This window comes from Ascidiella aspersa, chromosome 1 (assembly GCF_963924565.1).
Source record: "Ascidiella aspersa chromosome 1, kaAscAspe10.2, whole genome shotgun sequence".
In the NCBI taxonomy this organism is placed as follows: domain Eukaryota; kingdom Metazoa; phylum Chordata; class Ascidiacea; order Phlebobranchia; family Ascidiidae; genus Ascidiella; species Ascidiella aspersa.
In genome coordinates, this window is record NC_139447.1 from 33884638 (window position 1) to 33907484 (window position 22847).

The window sequence follows — 22847 nt, forward strand, 5'->3', positions numbered from 1 at the left end:
CACGCGTCGAAGGTACCTTTATGGGGAAGTCCAAGAAACTCGCTTACTCATTTGGGTTCTTTTCAAAACTTATTTGCCTTTAATAAAGTAGCACTTGTAGATACGTCAAAACAAATCTAAGTTTATTTAATGCCAAAAATACAACAACTGCGATAATTCTTGTATTTAATGGCAGTCGCCTGACAATCAAACTTATGTACATTTACGGTAAAGTTACACAGCGTTTATTACAAGAGTAGACCTAGTTTCTTACATAGCTTTAAAATGTTGAGTTTTCTATATTTTCCACTGTGCATAAAATGTTAGCAATCCGAGTGACTTGCAATGCGGCCAGAAACAATCAACGATAAATGACTGGCAAACCTTGACAAATAGCTCCAAACCAAAATGAATCGATGATCTAACACCTTATAGCCGAATACATTTTCAAACAACGGGACAAAACGATTACGCATACACCAGCGAAATTACGAAAACATTGTGGTCATTTTAAGGATGTCCGAATTGTCCGATATTATGGGAGCAGACACCCAATGCCAAGTGGTACTAAAGGTACTCGTATGATATCAGGGTGCTATCGGTGCCGATTCGATACCAAATTATTTGGGAGCTTGATTTGAGATCTAATGCAGCGATTTACTATATTAAATAATAGTTAGGTAAGTTCATAATCTAAGTTAAGTAAAATTAGTAACTTGGAAGCAAATTTTGCCTAATAACTTAAAAAAATCCCTTTGAGCGTTGCATTTTAAGCTATTTTGGTTGGATGAACACAGTAAAGACGCCTTTGGGCTCAGATCGCTAAGCTTTTTGTATTAAATATCGGCTATCCGGATCGGAATAAAATGTCAAGTATCGGACATCCTTGGTGGTCATAGTTGAATAAAGTCATACGATAAATTTGTTGCTTTATATTACGTCGTCGTTTGGTCGTAGGGCTAAACGTCGTTTGTAAAGTTGTATATTGTAACAAAGGTAAACATTTTATCACCTATATTTTGTGATTTCACTCGAGTAGGCTACCGGTACACCAATAAGAAATGTGAGCTGGATTCCTTGTTACTATCATGGATACTAATATTCACAGGCTTGGCGTAAAATAATTCATCTGGACAAATATATATGCAATATAAAGGTTAAAAAGGTACGGGGAACTTATATACAAAAATCAAATATGTATGCCTAATTTATGCAAAAAACAATAAAAAATATACGTTGTAAAACCTCCAAGTGATGACTATATGTCTAATTAAAGAAACAAACGCTGGAGAAGAATATGCAATGCTGCTTGCTCTGCAAAATGATCCTGAAAAGAGGGAAATAAACAAACGTCATAGTTCTGCTAGTAGAGAGTTTGCCAACCAACGGCTGCTATACCTTCAAGTAGTTTTTCAGTTTTTTGACGTACAGTAAAAGTTATCTTTTAAACGTCTTGACTTGGAATTCAGTCATTTAAAAATAACTAATTGTTTTAATACACTGATTAACGAGTGATCTTATAAAGTAACGAGTAATGTTTTGCACAGAACAACTGAAACGTTACAGGCCGGACGTCATGCTAAGATTTATTTTAATTCTAATTAAAGTGAGAAAAAATAATTGAAAAACAATGACTATTTTTTTGAAATTCTGTGCTGTATTACAATTTATTAAAGTTAGGTTCGTGCTTAAGACTGTAGCAGATCCTTTCACTACACCAGGGCTCACCAAACTACGGCCCGCCGAGGCAATAAATTCGGCCCGCGGCATATTTACTTCATGAAGATAAAGTGCAATTAAATAGTTATCAAAAGCAAGTTAAAACTGAATTTTGATGAAGTTTTAGGCTGTAGGACAATTTATTGGGTCTCACTACAGTTGATATTGCATAGTGTTTCTAAATTTCTTTCGTTTAACAGTAATCATTTTAGTGAAGTTCGACACAATTTTTATATCCGGCCCGCGATCGTAAATCCTAACATTTTATCCGGCCCGCGATGGTCAGTCCTTGCAGTTATCCACCCATTTATGAAAAAAAGTTTGATGGCCCCTGCACTACATTAATGCACGAAAGGATTGACTACTGTCAAACATGCAGCACCGCATCAAACAGTATTAGTTGTGTTCTCCGCCTACAAAAAACACTTGTTTTTACCTGTAAGAGCTGGCGACAAAATTCCTGCATCTCGTTAAGCAGGAGCTGTCCTACTTTATCGAATTCGCTCCGGGGATCAGTTGGCCCACTCTCCTCGAACATATTAACGGCCATTAGTTTGCAGAGGTTGTGCAACATCTTGAATTGATCGCCGCTCACGTTTCCCAATTGCGCCTGCCGATGAACAGAGTTTTAGAGGTGACCAAAAAAATTGGATAGATACTGGAATGGTATAGCCTCGGTAGGAAGTGGTATAGCCTCGGTGGTCTCCCGATAATAGGGTAAACCCGCCCGGTAAACCCGATAATGGAATATAGGGTTGTATCGGTGGCGGTATGATGATAAAGGTATCCTTTGTTGAGATTCGAACCCACGACCTCCGGTCATCACACAGGGACCATCGTTCTATCAACCGCAAGCAACACAGGCTCAGAGGGGAGCCAGTCGAGAAACAGCAATATGCCAATGCTTGCGTAGGTAGAGGCATTTCTGACATTGTAAACATTTGACGGTAACTTAGCTTAACGCCAAACCAAGTTAACTTAGAACATATATTACCTGTGAAAGGCGCGGATCAAGGATTTTTGTTTTGGGGGCATGAAAATATGCAGAAGTGACGTTTCAAAGAAAACATTATGTCAAAGCGTGACGTCACTAAAGTACATCTTAGCGTGACATTTTGAAGAAGTAACTTTAAGAATACCACACAGTTCGTTTATCTTGAAGTTTAAGGCTGAAAAGGTGTTATTTTCAATACAAAAGCTACATTATCAAGATGTAGTCGACCCGCGTGAAGCGAAATAAGGCCTTTATATCGTAAGTTGCCAAAACTTTCATTTTTGTGGATGCGATAACTAGCGCAACACTTTTCGGTTTAAAACATTTTAGAAAAGTTGCTTGGCTTATACATACTAGAAGCATTTTAAAGATTCTTTCGAAGCGCGAAAACTTTTTGCATTTACGTAGTTAAAATAGGAAAAATGACCAATTTTGGGAGGCCGTGGTCACGTGTGACGTCACTCTACTTGCGTTACAAGTTGGACGGTTTTCAAATGGCTAGCTAACGAATTTGAATAGCATTAGATCGGGGAAGTTTACTGAGTGACTTGATTGGAATTTGGGTTTGTGGTTTGGTCAATCTTGTTTAATATAAATCAAATAAACCATTTCAGTAATTTAAATTAATGATTTCAACCGGAATTTGGCTTGTTGTATTCTTAATAAGATTTCATCCAAAAAAAATGTAAGACTACTCGTTAGCAATCATGTCCTTCCTTCGTCCCGGATTACTCTTACAATTGCATACGAGACTACCCATATCATCACCTATTCACTCGGGTGGGCCCAGTCAGACAAAACTAATTATCGGACTAACTTTCTTCAAGTATTTTGGAGTGTAACTAAAAAATCTACCATTATTCTATAACTAACCCTCGACATCTTCTGCTTGTACGCTGCAAACGCGATATCTTTCCTCTCCTTGAAAGAAGCAACTGCCTTTGTCTGTAAAAATATGTATATGTGTCATGTAGACGTTAACAACTAGAAATATTTTAGCCTTTTAAAATTAGATTAGAATTAAAATTAGAGCATTTCAGTTTTTTAAAATTAGATTAGAATTAGAATCATTTTTGTTTTCTCAAATTAGACTAGAATTAAAATTATTGAATTCTTGAAAACCAATAAATATGCTAGAATTTGAACTAGATTATTGACATTCAAATATTCACAGTCAAACTAAGTTAAATCGCAATTTATTCTCATCAAAATTATGATGACAAATATTTCCGTTCTAATATTTTGACATTCCATAGCAAATGCTTTTTCAAACTGTAAAAAATCACCTGCAAGTCCTTAGAAACTTTTTTCAGTGAAGAGGCTAAATTTGCCGTTTTAGAATAAAAACTCGAATTAGAGCCCACAAGCAATTCACAAATTAGAAGAGAATTAGCCGCATTTTGCTCTAATTCATTGAATGACCAGTGTTGTAAACAAGTCATTTTGAAATGACTTAAGTCCCAGTAAAGTCGTTTGAAAAATAACTTGAGTCCAAGTCAAGTCTTTTGCGAAAATAACAAGTCAAGTCCCAGCCCAAGTCATCGGTTGCCCAAGTCAAGTCCCAGTCAAGTCATTATGAGAGCAAGTCAATTTCAAGTCATGTCATTGACATAAAAGTAAATTGTTAAACTATTGAAATTGGTAAAATCGGCGATCATAAGCAACAATTTAACTAAAAAATAACACAAAGCAATGTACAGCACTACAAGTGTGTAATGTGCAAAACTTAAAATAAATTTTAATGAAAAACACTTAATTTAATCCCAAGTTATTTGACATAATGACTTAAGTCCAAGTCAAGTCATTTGCCCAAAAGACTTAAGTCAAGTCAAATCATTTTGGTCAAAAGACTTAAGTCAAGTCAAGTCATTTGAAAACAATGACTTAAGTGCAATTAAGTCAAGTCAATGACTTAGCTATCTAGTTGTCCAAATCAGATGTCATGTAAGATTACTCTAAAATCAAAGTCGTTGCTTCTATGAAGGCGTAGGACACGATAACTAAAGATGTATAACTTTTTTTAAGTTACCGTGGAAATAAACAAACAATAAAGTGTGTCAAAATGCAAGCTGGTTCATAAAAAAGAAAAAAAAACGTGCAAAGTTTTTAGGGTTTAGAAATAATTTAAAATAAAGTTAAAAATGCCAACAGAAACTTGTTATAAAAAAGAGATAAAGAGGATGTACAAAAAACAATAAGGACAGTTTACTTTGACAAAGAGGCTATAAAATGGCAAATGGGGTTCAAATTAGAAACAAAGATCTTTGCGAAAAGGCCCTAAAACACCCAATACCAGGAATAATAAATAGGTACAGGAAGAGATTCCTATTACTACTATACTATGCCTGGTAGCAACAGCATATTTATAGACACGCGGCTTGCAAACACCATTAGTTGTATGACCCACCAAACTCAAGCGCTGGTATTCCTGTCGAAGCCTGACCGCGTCAGCTTTGACTGTTGCGAAAACGCGATCAGTAGGCGGTCCAAGGCGCAGTTCGTTCAGTTTGCTAAGGACCGATTGCAAAGCCAGTTCGTGGGCTTGAGTCAGCTTACTGTCGTCCAGGTAACCCGAGTTCGCTTTCTGCGTGCAATTAAAGACGATTGCCGTGATTTAAGCAACTTGAAACCAAGAATATACGCTCTATATTTTATTGCCAATGCCAAAAAATATTTTTAGTTTTTTGTATATATTTTATTTCCAATGCTAAAGTCTTATAAATCATTTTTAGCTAGTTCAGAAAGTTCCAGTTACTTTTATATCGCTTACATACTAATAGTTGGTTTAAATCCGTTAAAAAAACTCTACCGGGTTAATTTCTCATTGAACAATAACACAACAATTCGATTAAATTGCCCCACCAGAGAATTTAATCAAGATATTTAAAAAAAATTATTTTTCCAACATAACAGTTGCAATAGAAAACCTTACTGGTATTACCTCTGACATTGTCTGTTTGTAACTTTCCAGAGATGATTTTCTGGCTTCTTCAATCTTCGCGTCTGAGATGTCCTTTGAAATAAATGTTGCAGTTTTGTAACACTTGCACGTTCCACGAACAGATAAAATATTATTCACATTTAATAATTAAAGATTGTATGCAATTAAAATTGAGAAAACTGTGCCTGATAATATGCAATTGGCTTAGCGCCTTTAACCAGGAATTCTAACATAATTTACTTTCGATTCTATCACTTAAAAAAATAACCGGTCAAGTTAGTTGTTATCCGGAATGGCATTGATACTTTAAGTATAAAACAATGCTCACACCAAAGACATCCAGTCCTCATATCTTCGCCCATGCTGTGCGCGTTTATAAAACACATTTAAATTTTTTTTTATGTTTTTCGTAAAGAAAATGATTCTGCTTTCATCCCTGCCCAAAACTCGCAATTACCGTATATCTCAATTTCGATGTTTTGTTTTTACTTACAATTTGGGTTAAATTTAAATTGAGGGTATTTTCCTTAGTTTGAACCGATCACAATTAAGTTTGTGGTTGTCCAAGTCAGCACTGCAGTTCTGCTTTATCAACGCGTTCAAATCAATACGGCACCTTCCTGGATCTGACGTATTCCTCCTTTCGTTTGCGAACTGTCGAGTAGAATTGGAACACCACTTCTTCCCTCAGTTCATCGCCCAATCCCACGTCCACCTGGTTGATGTGTGTCATGGCTGCCTGCAGAGCTCTGTTATGTGCCGTGTCTATGTTCGCTACAGAGCCAGAGATCTAAAAAGAGATGAAAAGAGTTGAGATAACTATGGGCCGGTAATGCAGTGTTACACATCACAAGTCGTGGTAAAATGATCCCAGTCCCCTTTAAGTGATTCACCAAATAAATTATGTCAACATAAAGCATATTTACCAAAGAATAAGTTGAACCACAGTCTTAGGGCAGTGCCATTCCACGTTGAGTCAGTAATAAAAAATAACAGTAATAAAAAATAACGGTTTAAACTATTGATTTATATAAATATATTTTATTTCTAGCATTATAAAATTTGCTTACCAAAAATAAAACGGAAACGCCAAGTTTAGGTTAAGTCAAGTAATTTTAGTCCAAATAAACCAGTTGCTAGCTGGTATTTCGTTTTTAAAGGTGTTGTAGCAGCCTGCGCGTAAAAGCGACAAGATATATGGTTGCTCTTAGTTGACACTATTTTTATGGCTTTGTACCCTATTGAATATGCTTTACTTTATTAAACATGTTGCTGCTTATTACTTATACGTGAAAAATAATAAAGTTTTTTTTATTCGATAAACTTGTCGAACAAGCTCTGGTCAAAATTGGGACCAAAAAACACAAAAAATACCACCCCTATTTACATCGGTATTTAGGAGTTACAGGTACCTGGATACATGTTTCACTTTTTATGTGATACAAACCGCGTTCAGTTTTTCAGCGTAGGTGTTTTCTGCTTGAAGGCTTGCTTCATCCAATTCTTTCAGCAAGCGTTTCTACGCAAAATAAAAGTTAGGTCATTCTAGAAGCAACGAAATCGCAATCAGAGTGCTTTAATCCTTTTTTACACTAAGAAAAGCAAGCAGCTGCAATTCAACGTGAAAAAATTTCGGAAGTATATGTGCTTTTAAGTTCAAATGTTTTCACCAGAAAATCCGAAACAAGACTTAGGCTACCCAGCAAATCACACAATTTACTACATCGTCACTTGCATGGCATACGTTATTAAATATCAATCAAGAATGTTGTTATTTAATAGCCTATTGGTCGCTATTTGGTCTTTGGTTAATTGTTTATTGACGTGTTAATAGCCTTTGGTTCAACCGTGTTTATCAGATTTAATGAAGGATTGTACCTGATTTTATAAATCGTTATTGCCTGTTTATTATGTGGGTTGTTTTTGTAGGATAACTGTGCAATCGTTATTGTAGGCCTAATTAACTCTTTTATGGGATGTTTGCCTTATAAGCTATATTCGCCTTTTCAAGTCCTTTTTCCACTGCTTCAGATCGTAAACCGTGGCTGAAATTGCACTTCATTTTCTATCGCGTGCCTTCTCCAATCACATATTATCGGATATCCTTAGCTGTAATTCTTCAGAACGGTAACGCCTCTGATTGTGATTTTGCTCGCGAAAAACGTTTCTTGTTTAAATAGATAAAGTGATACCTTCTTAGCCTCGTTTTCGTTTGAAAACGCGGCGAGTCGTCGTCGGACGTTGTCGCTGAGTACGCTTTCATATTCGTCGCGAAGCTCCTGGCTGAAATCGGACGATATCTTGTGGAAATGAGCGATGGCTTCCGCCTTGCATTGCTCGCTCAATTTTTGGAGTTTTGCCCCGCCGACGTAATTTTGGCGGCTTTTCTGTAAAGAAGATGAAAACAGATTGAAAACCGAGTAATAAATGAAAGCTTAGGGTGTTTTTTCAAATTTCTTCAGCGGTTTCCCAAATTTTGGAATTGCAACATTTTGGTATTTAAATGAAACACTTGCGGTCTCTTAAAACTAATTAGCGGTCACCCAAACCAAACCTTAAAAAAAACCTGGTTGCAAGTATACCGGGTAAATACATTTCTAGAGATGTCCGATGACACCGGAACGGAGCTCATATCTTATACCAAGTGATATTAATTTGTCCAAGTAAGGTCTTTTGCAAAAACGACGAGTCAACATTCTCGTAAAAGCAATAAGTCTACTAGTGTGGTATCGGTGCCGGTTCGATTCTAATTTAATAATGTTACCTATATGTTTGCAATGTACTCACCAATTTGCACTTTCAAAGGTAATTTGTGTGAGAAAATAGCACGCTCTAGCGCTAAAGGTAACTTAGTTTCCCAGTGCTATTAGGAATTATTTCTAAACCACTTGGAAAACAGAAGGTTTACAGTTTTCACGATACAATGTTATTAAAGCCATCACGTTATTATTAAAATATAAAAAGAAAGACGACAATTGCTATCAGATCTGTCGACCGTATACTTTCTTTATATCGAGTATGGGAGTGAAATAAATATCAAGTATCGGAATGAAACATCAATTCTCGGAAATTCCTGCTTTTAAATACGTTGCCGATATTATTAATGTCTCAAATAAATCCAGCAGTGAAAATCAAGTTACCCAGACAGTGCAGCTTAGTTTTAAAATTATTCTCCGACGTCATAATATGACTGGTTTTGAATAACGTCGGAGTCATTACTACGCCATAGCGCGTCACAGAATGTTTCAAAGTTGCCATGTTACGTGATTTGGTTATTATTGCATTGCATCGGTTTTACCAACGTTGTTTGTACTATAGTTTCATGATTTCCAAACCTATATTTTGTTGAATACAATGCACCGATGGCTAAACTTAAAAAGTTCCCGTTTCTAGTTGTCTAAACAATGTATTAAGTCATATTAGTGCAACACCTGCTTTAGCAGATGGTGGGTTGCATTGTGCATTTACGCCTTAATATATTTCAAGTCAGATGATTTTCCACGCAATTCATCGTCACAATATGTTGAGCATGAGATCACCTGTACATCCCACTTATATATTTCAACACCGTTGACGTTGACAAGCCTATTGTCTGACTCCATTAGATAAAAATTAACTGCCTCGAAATTATAACGTTGGTATTGCAAAATTGCGAAATCAATTTTAGGTTTAAAAACTTAGACACATCTACCATTTTAACCATATAGTTTACACACTACACAAGTAACAAAGTGTTGTGTATTAGGCAGAACAAAACGTCCTATAGGTAAAAGTAACACCAAATACGTCGGAAGTTAACTATAGTCTCACATTGTTAAAAGTTTATCTTATTTCTTAATATTTTAGGAAAACGTAGGATTATCCGATCCAATACCAAGTGACGTCATTACGTTGACAAGATAACCAAATTGATGAAATGAAAACTTGCTAATTGTAGGCCTACTATTTTTGCGTTCTTAAAATGTTCTTTGCGTTAAAACGCTTTTGGGATGTTTACTGGTAACTCACGATTTTCTGTTTTGACTGGTAATTCACGATTTTCTGAAAAAAGTCATTTTCTCAGTATTCGCCAACCATGGCTGAAATGCACACTGAATTTTAATAATTGGTTGTTACCGATACCATCCTAGTAAAAAATCTAAAGCGAAGTTGAAACATGGGCACCCTTCTTTGCCTCACCAGACTCAAGGAACACATAAAATAAAAGTAAACAAAAGCCTATAGGCGTAACGCACCTTATTCAATTGCTCGACGTAAAACATCTCCGCTTTTTCCACCCGTGACATGACAAGCTTGCGAATTTGCTGTTAAATATAAAACCGTTAGGAAATAACGAACATCCAGGTGAAACTGAGCAGCAGTTTTGTCTTACCATGCTTGCCATGTTCACCTTTCACGAGTAAACCTTTACTTGTTGTACTATATTTAACAATGCAGAAAAGTAAACGTGTTTACAGCGTTTTCTAAAGGCTACAAAATTTACTAAACTGTACCTTCAACTGGTTACATTAGTGCATAAGTATTACCCGATAAAGATCAACTTGAATTAACTACTTTTGTGCGACACATACCAGTTCATTCGCATTGTCGACTTTAACTCAGTCTTTATTGCTGAAAGAGGAACTGTTTCTAGTTGGTTGAAACTCGGCTGCTACGTAATGTAAATGTGTACCTGACAAACAAAATATCAGTATCAAATGTCTTGAACTTTTTCTCGTATCAGTAACGCGATTCAACGTAGAGATTTTTTCGAACGGTAGGGTAAAAATCTATGTATAATAACAATATCTTTAGGTAAAAAAACATTCAAAAAAGATAATGTTGCTGACCAAGTTATTTTTCTAATATTAAAATATTTTTTTTGTAAATTTAAAAAAATGTATTAACAAAGTTAAGTTATATGTTTTTAGATTCAATAGTTTTTTACAATTTTTTAATCACAACATTCATAAAAATGTTTGCTCTTTAAACAGATTTTAATGTATTGACGCGACACTTCTGTCGCGTTGGTTTTCTGTAGTTAACGACGCTTTAGGAAAATATTTTAAAAGTTTTGTCGCGAAATATTTTCTGTCCTGAACTTTTATACAATAACGTTTTTTGTGGCGTCAGGACATGGCCAATTCTGAGAGCGCCGTCGAAAATTGGAAATCAAACATTGAAGCATCAAAGAAAAGCAAGTTTTTTAGAGATTGGGAGCAATTAAAATTTCAGTAAGTTCGCAGGAAAACTTAAGATTTGAAGTCAATTCGATGAGATTAACAAGTATTTTCGAAAAAACTCACGTCTAACTCTAAGTGCTTTTACCAAATCAAATGGCGCTGATCTGGAATCCTACCACAACGCACATTATTTGGGTTAGGGTGCGAGTTCGGGTTAGGTGGATTGAGCATTAATAACAAATAATAAATGTAATAATACTTTACCCACCCTAACCCAAACATTAACCGACACCCTAACCCAAATATTGTGTGTTGATTTAATAATGGTTTAAACGCTATGGTGGGATTCTAGGCCAACGCCAATTGAACCCCTGTCCAGTTCATTGTTATATGAATCTAGGTCTAGATCAAGTCGTTTGTTAAAAAGTGTTAAAGTTAAAAAACGGGTACACTTAATAGTTTTAAAACAACATTATGTAAAACATGAACGACCTAACTTGAAGCGTGCTGTGCGTGGTGTACCATGTGAAAGAAAGTTGTACATTAAAAAAAAAAAAATTCATTGACTCAATGAGTTAAGACAAATGTTATTTTGTTTTGAATAATTATATTAAGTAACGTTATTCAAAAACAGTGACTTAAAGACACTGGGACCTGGCCTTTGTTTAACTGGTCAAACCTAAGTTAGTAAGACATTAGTTAAATTAGGCAAATTTTCTGTAATTAAGTATGTGCACAACTTATCTAATGTAATCCAAGTGCCAGGTTGAAAAGTTAGGTCTGCTTTGGGGGTGATCTGAATAAATAATATCCCAAGTTTCCTATCTGGACTAGCTGTTAAATGAGTAATATTTGACCAGATCCAAGAATGGCGAGCGAGAATTGTCAACTCAACTTCAATTTAAGGGAGGAGAAAACCAAAAGTTTCATGTGGAACTCAATGGAGTTGAAAGTTCGCTGAACAAAGAACTGAAAAGTGAAAGTAAGATTTTTCTACTCTTGAAACAGAAATTCAGTGATTTGTTAAATCTGGACAATTTGATATGCATAATAAAATTAAAATGTTTGCTGTAACAAGGAGCAATTGGCTTGTTTGTATAATGTTTCTTCATTTACAGGGCTGAAAATTCAGCAACATCTTTATAAGATGAAAAACAAGGTAAAGGCATTTCAGGTGGAATTGGAGGATGTGCATGCTACACCAGAGTGTGAGTTTTGACTTTATCCAGGATTTTTTTTCACTTTGTTTATAACTGAAACAAACTGGCAAATATGCTATTATAGTTGATCAATCCAAACTAACCTTCTCTCCAGTTAGGTTGTAATGTTTATCACAATTTGTAGTTTCGCGTTAAAACATTCATGTCAACTCGTTGTATTTATCATGATAAATTATCACGACTACTTTTTGTTTAGTCGTTAGCCGATTAAAGGATGCTATGGAAGGAATTGAAAGTACAATTTCAAGTTTCAAGGAGCAGCAAAGAAAGATGTGTGTGCCTCATTTTTTTGTTATATGACAAATTAAATATGACATTTTGCAAGCGTTTTGTTCTGACATGTAATTACCAGTTTGTGTTTTTGTTTTAAAATAAATATTTTTTGTAGCATTTAAAAAAAAAATCTTTTGAAATATTGACCCATCAGGCTAGCTGGTAATTTGAATTTAAAAGACTAAAATTTCTTTACAATATTTTAAAATAAAAGCAACAGATTCAGGTAAATCACCATACAAAATACAGAATTAAAAGTCATACCATAAACTTTTGTGTAATGACTCTTTGCTGATACCCTAATGCCTCTTTGCTGATTGTAACTCGATAAGATGACTTCATTCAACAAAATTTTGTTTTAGGTTTGAAAGTTTGTTAAGCGATCAAGCCGGAACCGAACGGGACATAGAAATCATAAACAGTCGACTTGAAACAATGTCACATGCTGGAAGTGCCAATAGCGACCATTCAAGACCTCGTCCTTTTAAACACACAAATTCATCAAACCTGCCTGAAGAAGTTAAGGCCTTTGAAGTAAGTTTAATATATCTTTTTTAGGCACTTTCCAAAAAAGCATCAAAAATGCATTCTGTTGTAACTCAAATTATACAAATAAATGAATTGGCAATTTTTAGGGATATTAAAAGTAGGTTTAATCTAATTACTTGAAAAAGGAAACGTTAATAAGATCTTCACTATAAAAAGTTTTTTTTAAAGAAAATTCAAATTCTTACTACTAAAGCTTGTAATTGTTCATTTAAATTGATTTTTTTTTTGTATTATACCAATTGATTAAAAGAGCTCAGCTTACTTAAATTAGTGATTAGAGTATATATAAATTACATTTACTACCAAACTACTCTTCGTATTACATTTTAACACTATTTTTTGCAGAAATATGTGGCGCAGTTTGGACAGCAAGGTGGTTGGGATGAATATGACCATGGGACGTTCCTTAAAGTTAGAAACAAATTTAAGGTAATAGCTCAATTTCTGCTTATTTGCCAGGCTGGTATTACACAATGTTATTATCAATTTTTACAGTTGTTATGTTTTTTCGCACTATTTTTAATGATTTTTACAATTGTGGGACCTATTTTTATAGGTTATTTTTTTAAGCTTTCAATCCCATTTTTTTGTTGATTTTTTTGAAAAAAAATCCAGTTTTTAAAAATACGTTATTTAGTGTCACTAGTTTACAATTTAGAAACCGAGTCCGAGTCAGATGGTAATGAACAATTATTCTTACAAGTAGTATTTTATATTATATAGGTACTCATATCAGTACTCATTCAATACTAGAGTGGTCTGTAGAGATATGATACCAAATTTTATGAGCATTTTAGCCATGGTTTGTGGGACTTAGCGACATAAAAAACATTATGTTTGCAACTTCACAAATTTTGCCTATTTGATCGTAATAATCATTTGATATTTAACTGGATCGCGTTAGTTTGGCCCAAATAGCAAGTATCATAATCATAACAAAATACAAACTATAGGACATCCCTAGCATTAGCTAAGATGATGCCACCTGGTGGCTTATCTATTCTAGGGAAAGGCCTCATTCGTGTCTGCCGCTGTGGCAAGTCTTCCCGGTCGAGATGAGTTCAACGTGAGAGATCACGAAAACTGGTATTCTCACTATTTGCAACTTCAGACCAAAAAGAAAGCGGCCATTGCTGAATGGAAACTGAAAAAGGAGGTCTGTTAAGTTTAAATCTACATTGAAATATGTAATAAATAAAATTTTGAGCCATTTAGTCCAGTCTGTTGATGCAGGGTTTCCCAAACTTTTTTGGACCACAGACCACTATTTGTTAATCTGTGTTTTCGCGAACCGCAATACAATTAAAGTTAAGTTACTGAAGTTAACAACTAATTTAATGGCAGTATAATTACACAATTAAATTATCCTATAACCGCACTTCGTTTCTCATATCTGCCTCGCAACCAACTTTTTACTCACTAATCTTTGCGCAACAAGTAAGAATAACTGCGGCCACCATTAAAAAGGTACGTAGCCTATACTGTACAACGTATATATGTGACTTTTTAATTTCTTGTCATATCGGACCACCTGTGCAGTCATCGCGGACCACAGTTTGGGAAACCCTGTGTTGATGTATGTAATTTACTTAAACTTTAGCAATTGGTATGTTGTTTTATTAAAATGCCTTGTTGGCTAGTTTTGTCAACAAATAACTAACTCGGGTATTGCAAAGTAATGCATGTTTACTATCAACAGTCATCTATAATATATACCTTGAGATAAACCATTACAAATAAACTTTATTTATCAAGGTTCAAACTTTATTTATCAAGGTTCAGTGTATAAAATTCCATATAATATTTCTAACAAAAGCTTTTCTGCTACCAAAAAAGTCCCAAAAGTCAGCAAGAACTTGTGACAAACCTGGTGCAATGCACCTTTGGATGTCAAGAGAGAACCTATTGCCTACTTTAAACTGTGTTTTAATATGCTTGACAAAATATTGAAATTATCGCACAGAGCGTTAATGAAACTTCTTTGTTTTCAGCAAGAAGCAAAGGTTTCTTCTGTCACTGAAATTGCTGAGGAGGAGGCATCCAAACAAGAAGCTCTCAGAAAGGAAAGGGATAGACAAGAGGAATTGGAAAGAAAGGCCAGGAAAAAAGAATTGGCAGAATGGAAAGTACGGCAACTGACTTACACCAATTATTTAAATTTTTGACATTTTTTTTATAACTATGCATAACAAACTTTTTATGTAGCAGTTTTATTCTTTTCTTTTTTTATTGTATAAGTGTTTTAACATTTTTAGTTTTTAGTGATACTTTCTGTAATTGAAGTTGTGTTGAGGAATCGCTGCTCTAAAACTTATAGTTATTTAATGATTGGCAGAGCACATTAACACCTACCAGCAAAGAAGGTGTTAACTTTAGTCATTTGTATTTTTGTGTAGTTTACTTGTTTAAGGAATCTTAAGCTTGTATTAGAAAAATGTTTACAGATTTACCCAATAATAATTATTATCTAAAACCAGTGGGTTTGATTGTTTTGACCATAGTTTTTATAACACGCTGAATAATAGTCTATTATCTGAAATATTTTTTGAAGCAAATTTAAACTACATTGTGATGAAATATTTAAAATAAAACACTTTTAAAAGGTTACTATATATGTTAAAATATATATATTTTTTTCTTAAAATGAAATAAAGTCCAACGGCCAACAACCTTTATTTCTTACAGTTACCTGGCTTTATAAAAAAAGTTCAGTGACTACTGTCTGAAAAATTAACCACTTGTTTTAACCGTTCTTTGCAAATAGGTGAAAAAAGCAGAAAAGGCTCAGCGATTGGCCGAAGAAAAAAAACTGGAAAAGTTGAAAGCTGAACGAGCAAAGGAAAAAGAAGAAATGATGCTGGTAAGAACAGCTACTGGAAGTAATATTTGCGCTAAGTGCAATTACTGCACCCTTAGTTGTTTGGTTTCAAGGCGTTTCAACTCTTGTTAACTTTAAATAAACGTCAATAGTTAAAAACGTGAAACAGAGACTAATTTTTTTTAAAGAAATCTGAATTGTTACTGCTTAATTTGGTCAATTGACCGACTGGAACCTGACTTGGCACTCAACAGTTTTTAACCGACTTCGTAGCCCTCCATACAACAGAAATCAAATGCTATGAAGTGCTACTGTTTATTTTCAGATGCTAATGATTCTAGCAATTTTCTTATGTAAAAATCTTTGATAGATCAACTAATATTGGCAAGACTCCAAATTGCTTCTTGTGTAACTTGACATGTGTAGTAATTAGTATTCAGTACATTTTTAAAGTCAATTAATAGTTATACATATGTACAGCGCTTTTTAGGGACGAAAACTACCAAAAGCTAGCCAGCACACAACAACCCCAAATAAATTTTAAGGTCAATATAAACATATTAAACTTGAATTGTTTTGAAAAATTTTACCACAACGATTAGAATGGTCTATATTTACAAAATTAAAAAAAATTCAAGTTAAATATGTTTATTTGGCCGTTAAAATTTCTTTGGGGATGTTGTGTGCTGGATAGCTTTTGGTACGGAAACTGTATTGACGGTCTCTAAAACCATAGCCATCCTGTGCAACTACAGCAGAGAATTAGCATTTAAAAATTAGATGAAATAGTCGCGGCCCCATTCTTAGCGGTCACCAAAGGCGAACTTTAAAATAACCTGCGTTAATGTAGTAATGTTATAATGGTTAGCCGAAAACATCTAATACTTTCCACAAACCACCTGTTTGTACAGTACGTAACGGTGGTTTTCAACCGGGGTTGCCGCGGGCCGAAAATTCCAGTTGGGTCGCCGCAAATCTATTTATTATTATTTTTGAGGGGTGCCATAAGCCATAAAAGGTTGAGAATCACTGTTTTAATAGTTAACCGAAAACATCTAATACATTCTACAAACCACCTGCCTCTACATACAGCAACAGCACAGTATATAACATATGAGTCTGTTTTCCACACGACTATCCATTGGCCTTCACAGAGAGATGTGCGGGAGCAAGCGCGACTCCGACTCAAGGAGAAGAAGGATGAGAAGGAGCGGGAGAGATGGAGGGTGGATGCTGAGCAAGAGCAGATCAGGTCGGCAAGGAGCGAGCAAGCTTTGCAGGAGATCGCGAGGTTTCAAACCAGGGTATGTGCTTTAATTTAGAGCATGGGTTCTTAACCTTTTTAGCTCTCGTACCCCCTGTCCACAATGGTCGAACGAAGTAAATAAAATTGTAATAATAGGAATAATAATTACTTACGTGCTAAATGCATGCACTAAAAATAGTCTTGTAAGTTCAACAATATTTACAACACACAAACAATCAGTCAATTTACCAATGGCTTTTTTGTTGTTGCTTTTAGTAAATTACCCATTCGTCACAAATATGCCCAAATAACGCATAATTTCACACTGCATGTCGTACCCCTGCTTTAGTGCTTTGTACCACCGAGAGGGGTACACGTACCACTGGTTAACAACCTCCGATTTATAGTGTAAAAAATCGACTATAAACTTGCAATTAATTAAAAACAGCTCCCCTGGTAATCATATTTCTTCTCCAAAAGTCATCTAAATACTTTGAATAAGTCACCAAAACGTTGAAGAAATATAATTTACCACTTGGTTTCTAAGGTTAAGATTGTCACTAAAAACGTTAGAAGATTCAAGCAGGATTTGGTTGTTACTTTGCATACAGTTTGACTTCTAAACCAAGGCCAACGATGGCGGTTTTCTCCTTGAATATCTTGGGGTGATAATAATATTCCTATTTTATTTTTAGGCACCGTTATATTGAACGAATTGCATCTATTATAATGTGGCTCATCTGTTATCAAATTTCCACTTACTAACCTGAGAAATGTTTTACTAATTGCGATAGATTTCATTTTAAGATTAATATGTACCCTTTTTTCAAAACATGGCCCTATACCAACAAGTAGTTGGTTAGCCACGTATTGAAGAAAGAAAATTTTGCAACCTAGAAATTGTAACTTGTCGACAGTTTTCAACAGATGACCGCCTTTGTTTTCATTAATAAATCACCAACTCTGATCAACAGTTTGAACTGCTCACCCAGCATTCGAAACTCACTAATAGGTTTGACCTAAAATTGATTTTTTTGTTATGTTCTATTAATAGGACCAAGAGGTTCTCGAGTACAAGAAAAGAGAACGATCCAAAAAGGAAGAAGAACAAAAATTGAAAGAAGAGAGACTTGCGAGAAGCAAAAGAGAGGTTGGGATTTCAGCAATATATTCACAACCTTTTACCGCAGTTTACAAGGGATTAGAACTTCTTTAAGTCACATCCTATCGATCGTTTAGACTTTGGAGAGAAATCCGACAAATACAAATCTTAGACAAGGGGTTCGTAAACTTTTGCGCGATAAATAAGTCTAATATGCTAATTTTAGGGCAATTAATGGAAAACTGAAATTGAGTCCAAGAAGAAGGCACCATTTTTTTTTTCAGTTAAACGCATTCCTTTTAAAAGTTATTCGTTTGATTAGGCCTTCTCGGGCCCCCAAATCTAGTCCACGTACCGTAAAGGGTCCCCTGACCCCAGTTTAAAGTATCACGACCCAATGCCATTTGACGTCAAAACTAAGCTCAAAAACGTTAAGCAGAAAAATTGAAAGGTGCACTGGTTGTAACCATAATTAGGTTTACCGGGTTTTTGGGCAATAACCTGCTTTGCTTTTAAAAAGTTTAGTTACCTTCGGATGTTAACCTATTATTTTTTGAGAACTGTAACCTTTTAAAGTTAGAAATCAGTGCGTTTGATTGCAATCATGACTGAGATAACCTTACAAATTGTCGGATCGGCACCGATACCACCCTAGCATCGGGCGACTACCGATACAACCACTTGGAATCGGGTATCGGCTCCAATCCGATATGATCGGACATCCCAACTTTTAAAATAGCACTCGTGCAGTTTATATTGGTTAGTTATACCTAAAAATATCCTGTTGCTGTTAGGCATAGTATACTAAAAAGAAGATCTTCCAGTACTTATTTATTTTTCTAACGCTTCGGCTACGTATGCAGGATGCATCCTTTCGCTACTTATTTATTTTCCCATGAATGGATCAGTGTTGCCATGACTTAAGTCTTCATGGCAAAATGACTTGACTTGACTTAAGTCTTTTGAACAAATGACTTGGGTTGAAATCTAATATTTTCTTTAGGTATCTTTTATAAAGTTGTGCTATTTATCCTTATTTTTGCACATTCACTTGCTATGTGTTGTGTGTTGTTTTATTGTTCAGTTATTCCTCGCAATCATATGAGTTTAACAATCCTAATGTTTTGACGTTGTATTTTTATGATAAGGACGTGATTTGAAGTTGATTTCCTCCTAATATGACTTGACCGGGAATTGACTTGGGCAACTGTTGACTTGGACTGGGACTTTAACTTGTTCAAAAGGACTTGACTTGGACTTAATTTATTTCACCAATTATTTGACTGGGACTTAAGTCAGTTTAAAATGACTTGTTTACAACATTGGAATAAGTGCCGGTGGAGCTTCGTTTTAGCATTTCTTACACCTCTTGCCTAAACGCCAGGTACAAGTAACAGCTCTAGCGGACCGCAACCGACTTTACCGGCCCACCGACGCCTGGATACAACGTCAGAAGCAAAAGGACAAGGATGGTTCGCCGAAAGACCCAGTGATGCATATGCCGCACAGGTGGGTAATGCTGTTTGAGGTGTTAGGTCCGCACAGACTTGAACACTAGATAATTTCTAGTTTTTCTGATGAATTAGAGCAAAATGCGGCTAATTCTAATCTAGTTTGTGAATTGCTTGTGTGCTTTAAATCTAGTTGTAATCTAATTCGGATTTGTCAGAAAATGCTGCTTTGTCCAGCAGCATTTTTAGACAGTCAGTCGAAACAAAGAATTTAAATTAATATCCTTTGGTTGGAACGACGGTGTTTTTACAACCTGAAAAACGTATGTCATTCTAAAACATTTAAAAAATAACACATAAAAAATTGCCATTCACATTCTTATAAGAATAAATTGCGATTAAATTAAATTGACTGTGCATAATTAAAATTATAGTTCTAGTTTAAATTTTGGTTATAAAGAATTTGGTAATTCTAATTCTAATCTAATTTGAGAAAACAAAAATTATCTAATTCTAATCTAATTTGAGAAAACAAAAATTGTCTAATTCTAATCTAATTTTAAAAAGCTAAAAATAAATCTTGTTGTTCAGTCGGGGTCGGGGGACGCGAAGTAATTGGTGTTGCCAACCCTTACATCAGTGTTTCTCAACCTATGGGTCGCGCCTTAAAGTTGGGTGGCCGTTTGATTTGGTTGGGTCGCCGACTGCAGTAGTTTTACACGGTCAGATTTGTTGACTTGGTTCTCAGCAAGATTGCTCGGAAATTTGAGAAAACTGCAAGAGAAATACAAAGACATGGCTCATAAAAATTCAACTAAGTTCTTTTAGTTCAATCTTTATCGTTAATGTGCAACCAGGATCGTTTGTTTTAACCATTCGGATTCGGGCAGTTTCTATTATTCGAAAGAAAATTTTGATGATAGGCTCATAATGTTGCAATTTGCATTTATAAGAACGATGACGTTTTGTCCACTTACAAAAGTCAAATGTAAGTAATTGATCGCCAAAGCTCCGCTGTTATACTAATGCATAGTATTTGACTCGCGGCCAAAAAAAGGTGAGAACAACTGTCTTATAGGTATCTGTCATAACTTTCATTCCAATACCGATACCACATATTTTTCTCATAAAGAATCCTGTCTAATACCAAGTAACGTCATCACTATGCTCAAAAAAGCAAACTACTTTAACATTGAAACGTTTAAAAAGAATGTTTTCCAGGTTATTAGGCCAAACTTTGCTTATCGTTATTAAGTTTAATTTCATCTGTTGTCAACTTACAATTCAAAAAACTACCTTAGGTACAAATCGCTGCGTTAAATTGCAAATTATTGCTAAAATTTCTGTATAAATTTGGTATCAGATCGACACCAATACCACCCCAGTATCTACGTGAATCGATACTATCGCGCATACTATTAAATATAATAGGACTTGTCCGTCTTGTTTGTCCCAAACTTTGGTGCACTATGCACGGGTCTGTTAAATATCTTAATAATAACTGTCAAAGCCAAAGAGGTTGAGTAAATCGCCATTATCTTGGTAAGTTTCGATAGGCACTTCACATTAGCTGATGAAGACGTGCGTATCGAACATCTTTATCAAGATGATGTCGATTTACTCGACCTATTGGACCTTAACTATTCCTACTCCGAGAAATCATTCTCGATTGTTCGATACAAGTTGACATTCGAGTTGATTTATCAGTCAATAAAGAACCGCGCTAGCAATGGCCCCGGTGTTTCCAAACGCACACTAAACTGAAACTTACTTTTAACACTTTGTTTTGTGTTTCGAGCCACGCCTTAAATCAGCTTACAAAAAGCGCTTTGGTGTTTGCTTTGTAAGCTATTTTAAGTGTTGCAATGAAGTTATTTACTTGACATAAGTACGCTTACGTCATTGTTTTGAAAAGACTTGACTTGACTTGCTTAACAATAAATTTTCATTTTATTTATATCCTTTTCCAAATTCTCCCCAAACAATTATTCCTGTAAAATAGTATAGCGACACAATTCGAACTAAACTCTTGAATAAATCTACCTTTTTTTAATTTGTCGGTGGCCAACTTTTAAAATGTTTCCGTGGCCCATTGGTTGTGAAGTGCTGTGGAGCAAGGCTGCGGAGTCGGTTCAAAAAAATCCGGGTCTGACTCCGACCAAAAAATGAAAGCATGTCCTAGGTCCGACTCCGGCCAATTTTGTCGAGTCTCGAGTCTGACTCTATCCGACCTTAATTCCGCCCATTTAAGTAACTATAAATAGGGTGAATGACCAGTAATCCACACATAGGGCTGTGATGTAACTCATCCACCCAAAAATCATGGTTGGCAAATATTTTACCACATGCTATTCCACCTTTATAATTTAAATTTTTCGGCTTTATCAGTTTTAAAATTTGCTACTGCGCACGTCGGACTCGGCACTCGGAATATCGTATAGTCTTACCAGAGTCCCAAACCCCACTCCAGCAAAATAAACCGATTTCGTTGGGCCCCGACTCCGTAGCCCTGATTTTGTACCAATTTTCTTAAACTGGTTTTATTTAGCACTAGCAAATCTAATATGGTTAGGAGTTTTGTGATGAATATTAAATGTACGATGTTTTGCACTTGAACATTCCACAGAGCTGTTCCAACATGGCGACAAGGAGTTTGACTATACTTGCAAGACCTGACAAAATAGATGCTCAATTCCTTTCGGTTGTTGATTTATCCTTCCAAACATTGTGCATTTTTAAAAGGATTTCTTCAAAAGTTTCGTACGGAATACAATGCTTTTTGCTCTGGGTCAGGGTTCACCAAACGTTTTTCATCAAGTCCGGATACCGATAACTGTAAGGCCTGGCGATTGCGGTCCGGATTATATGTATAATTTTTGGGTGTTTTTTATCTTAATTAGCGTTAAATAAAGGACATATAAATAACTATGCAATAAAAATTGTAGTAAGCCTTTTTATATATTGTAGTTCAGTTTTAAATTTCATCCAAATTTAGTGGGATTGCATCCTACAACATTTAAACTGTACTTTACCTTCTTTGAGGAAATATGCCGCGGGCCGATGCAATTAACTATGTTGGTTGTGTCTGGCCCGCAGATCGTACTTCGGTGAACCCTGCTCTAGGTTCGTAGTTGGACAAAGTGCGATGTTATCGTAGTTTCGCTTAGTAATAAATAAAGTTTCATATATGATGTTTATGTTCCAACTTTGAGGCAAAGTCTGAAGACACAGCGTTTTTGCAGTCACGTTTCAGTTGTCCCCAAGTACTGGTATTTTCTAAGGTGTGTCTGAAATCCTAATGTAAGAAAATTTTACTATATAGCAAAATGAAACTGTACATTGTACGAATCCTAAAATAGTTATTATATGCCTTTAATGCATGTTTTTTTATTT

The 22847-nt window shown here is 35.2% G+C and overlaps 2 protein-coding genes across 2 annotated transcripts; one reads left to right on the plus strand and one right to left on the minus strand.

Moving 5' to 3' along the window:
• Positions 1-101: 101 nt before the first annotated feature.
• On the minus strand, positions 102-10257 carry LOC146169901 (uncharacterized). Its single transcript, XM_083388906.1, has 10 exons — positions 10006-10257; positions 9869-9937; positions 7826-8020; positions 7081-7152; positions 6250-6423; positions 5634-5705; positions 5100-5276; positions 3566-3637; positions 2135-2308; positions 102-1306 (listed from the first exon to the last, which is right to left on the minus strand). Exons 1-10 carry the CDS (start codon positions 10015-10017, stop codon positions 1250-1252), a joined length of 1074 nt encoding a protein of 357 aa, XP_083245032.1. The 5' UTR covers positions 10018-10257; the 3' UTR covers positions 102-1249.
• Positions 10258-10748: 491 nt separating this feature from the next.
• On the plus strand, positions 10749-22615 carry LOC146169902 (coiled-coil domain-containing protein 112-like). Its single transcript, XM_083389360.1, has 13 exons — positions 10749-10846; positions 11656-11777; positions 11914-12003; positions 12212-12287; positions 12651-12822; positions 13183-13266; positions 13844-13993; positions 14829-14963; positions 15602-15697; positions 16810-16959; positions 17956-18051; positions 19388-19512; positions 22081-22615. The coding sequence occupies exons 1-13, from the start codon at positions 10749-10751 to the stop codon at positions 22109-22111; spliced, it is 1425 nt and encodes a 474-aa protein (XP_083245486.1). The 3' UTR covers positions 22112-22615.
• Positions 22616-22847: the final 232 nt, after the last annotated feature.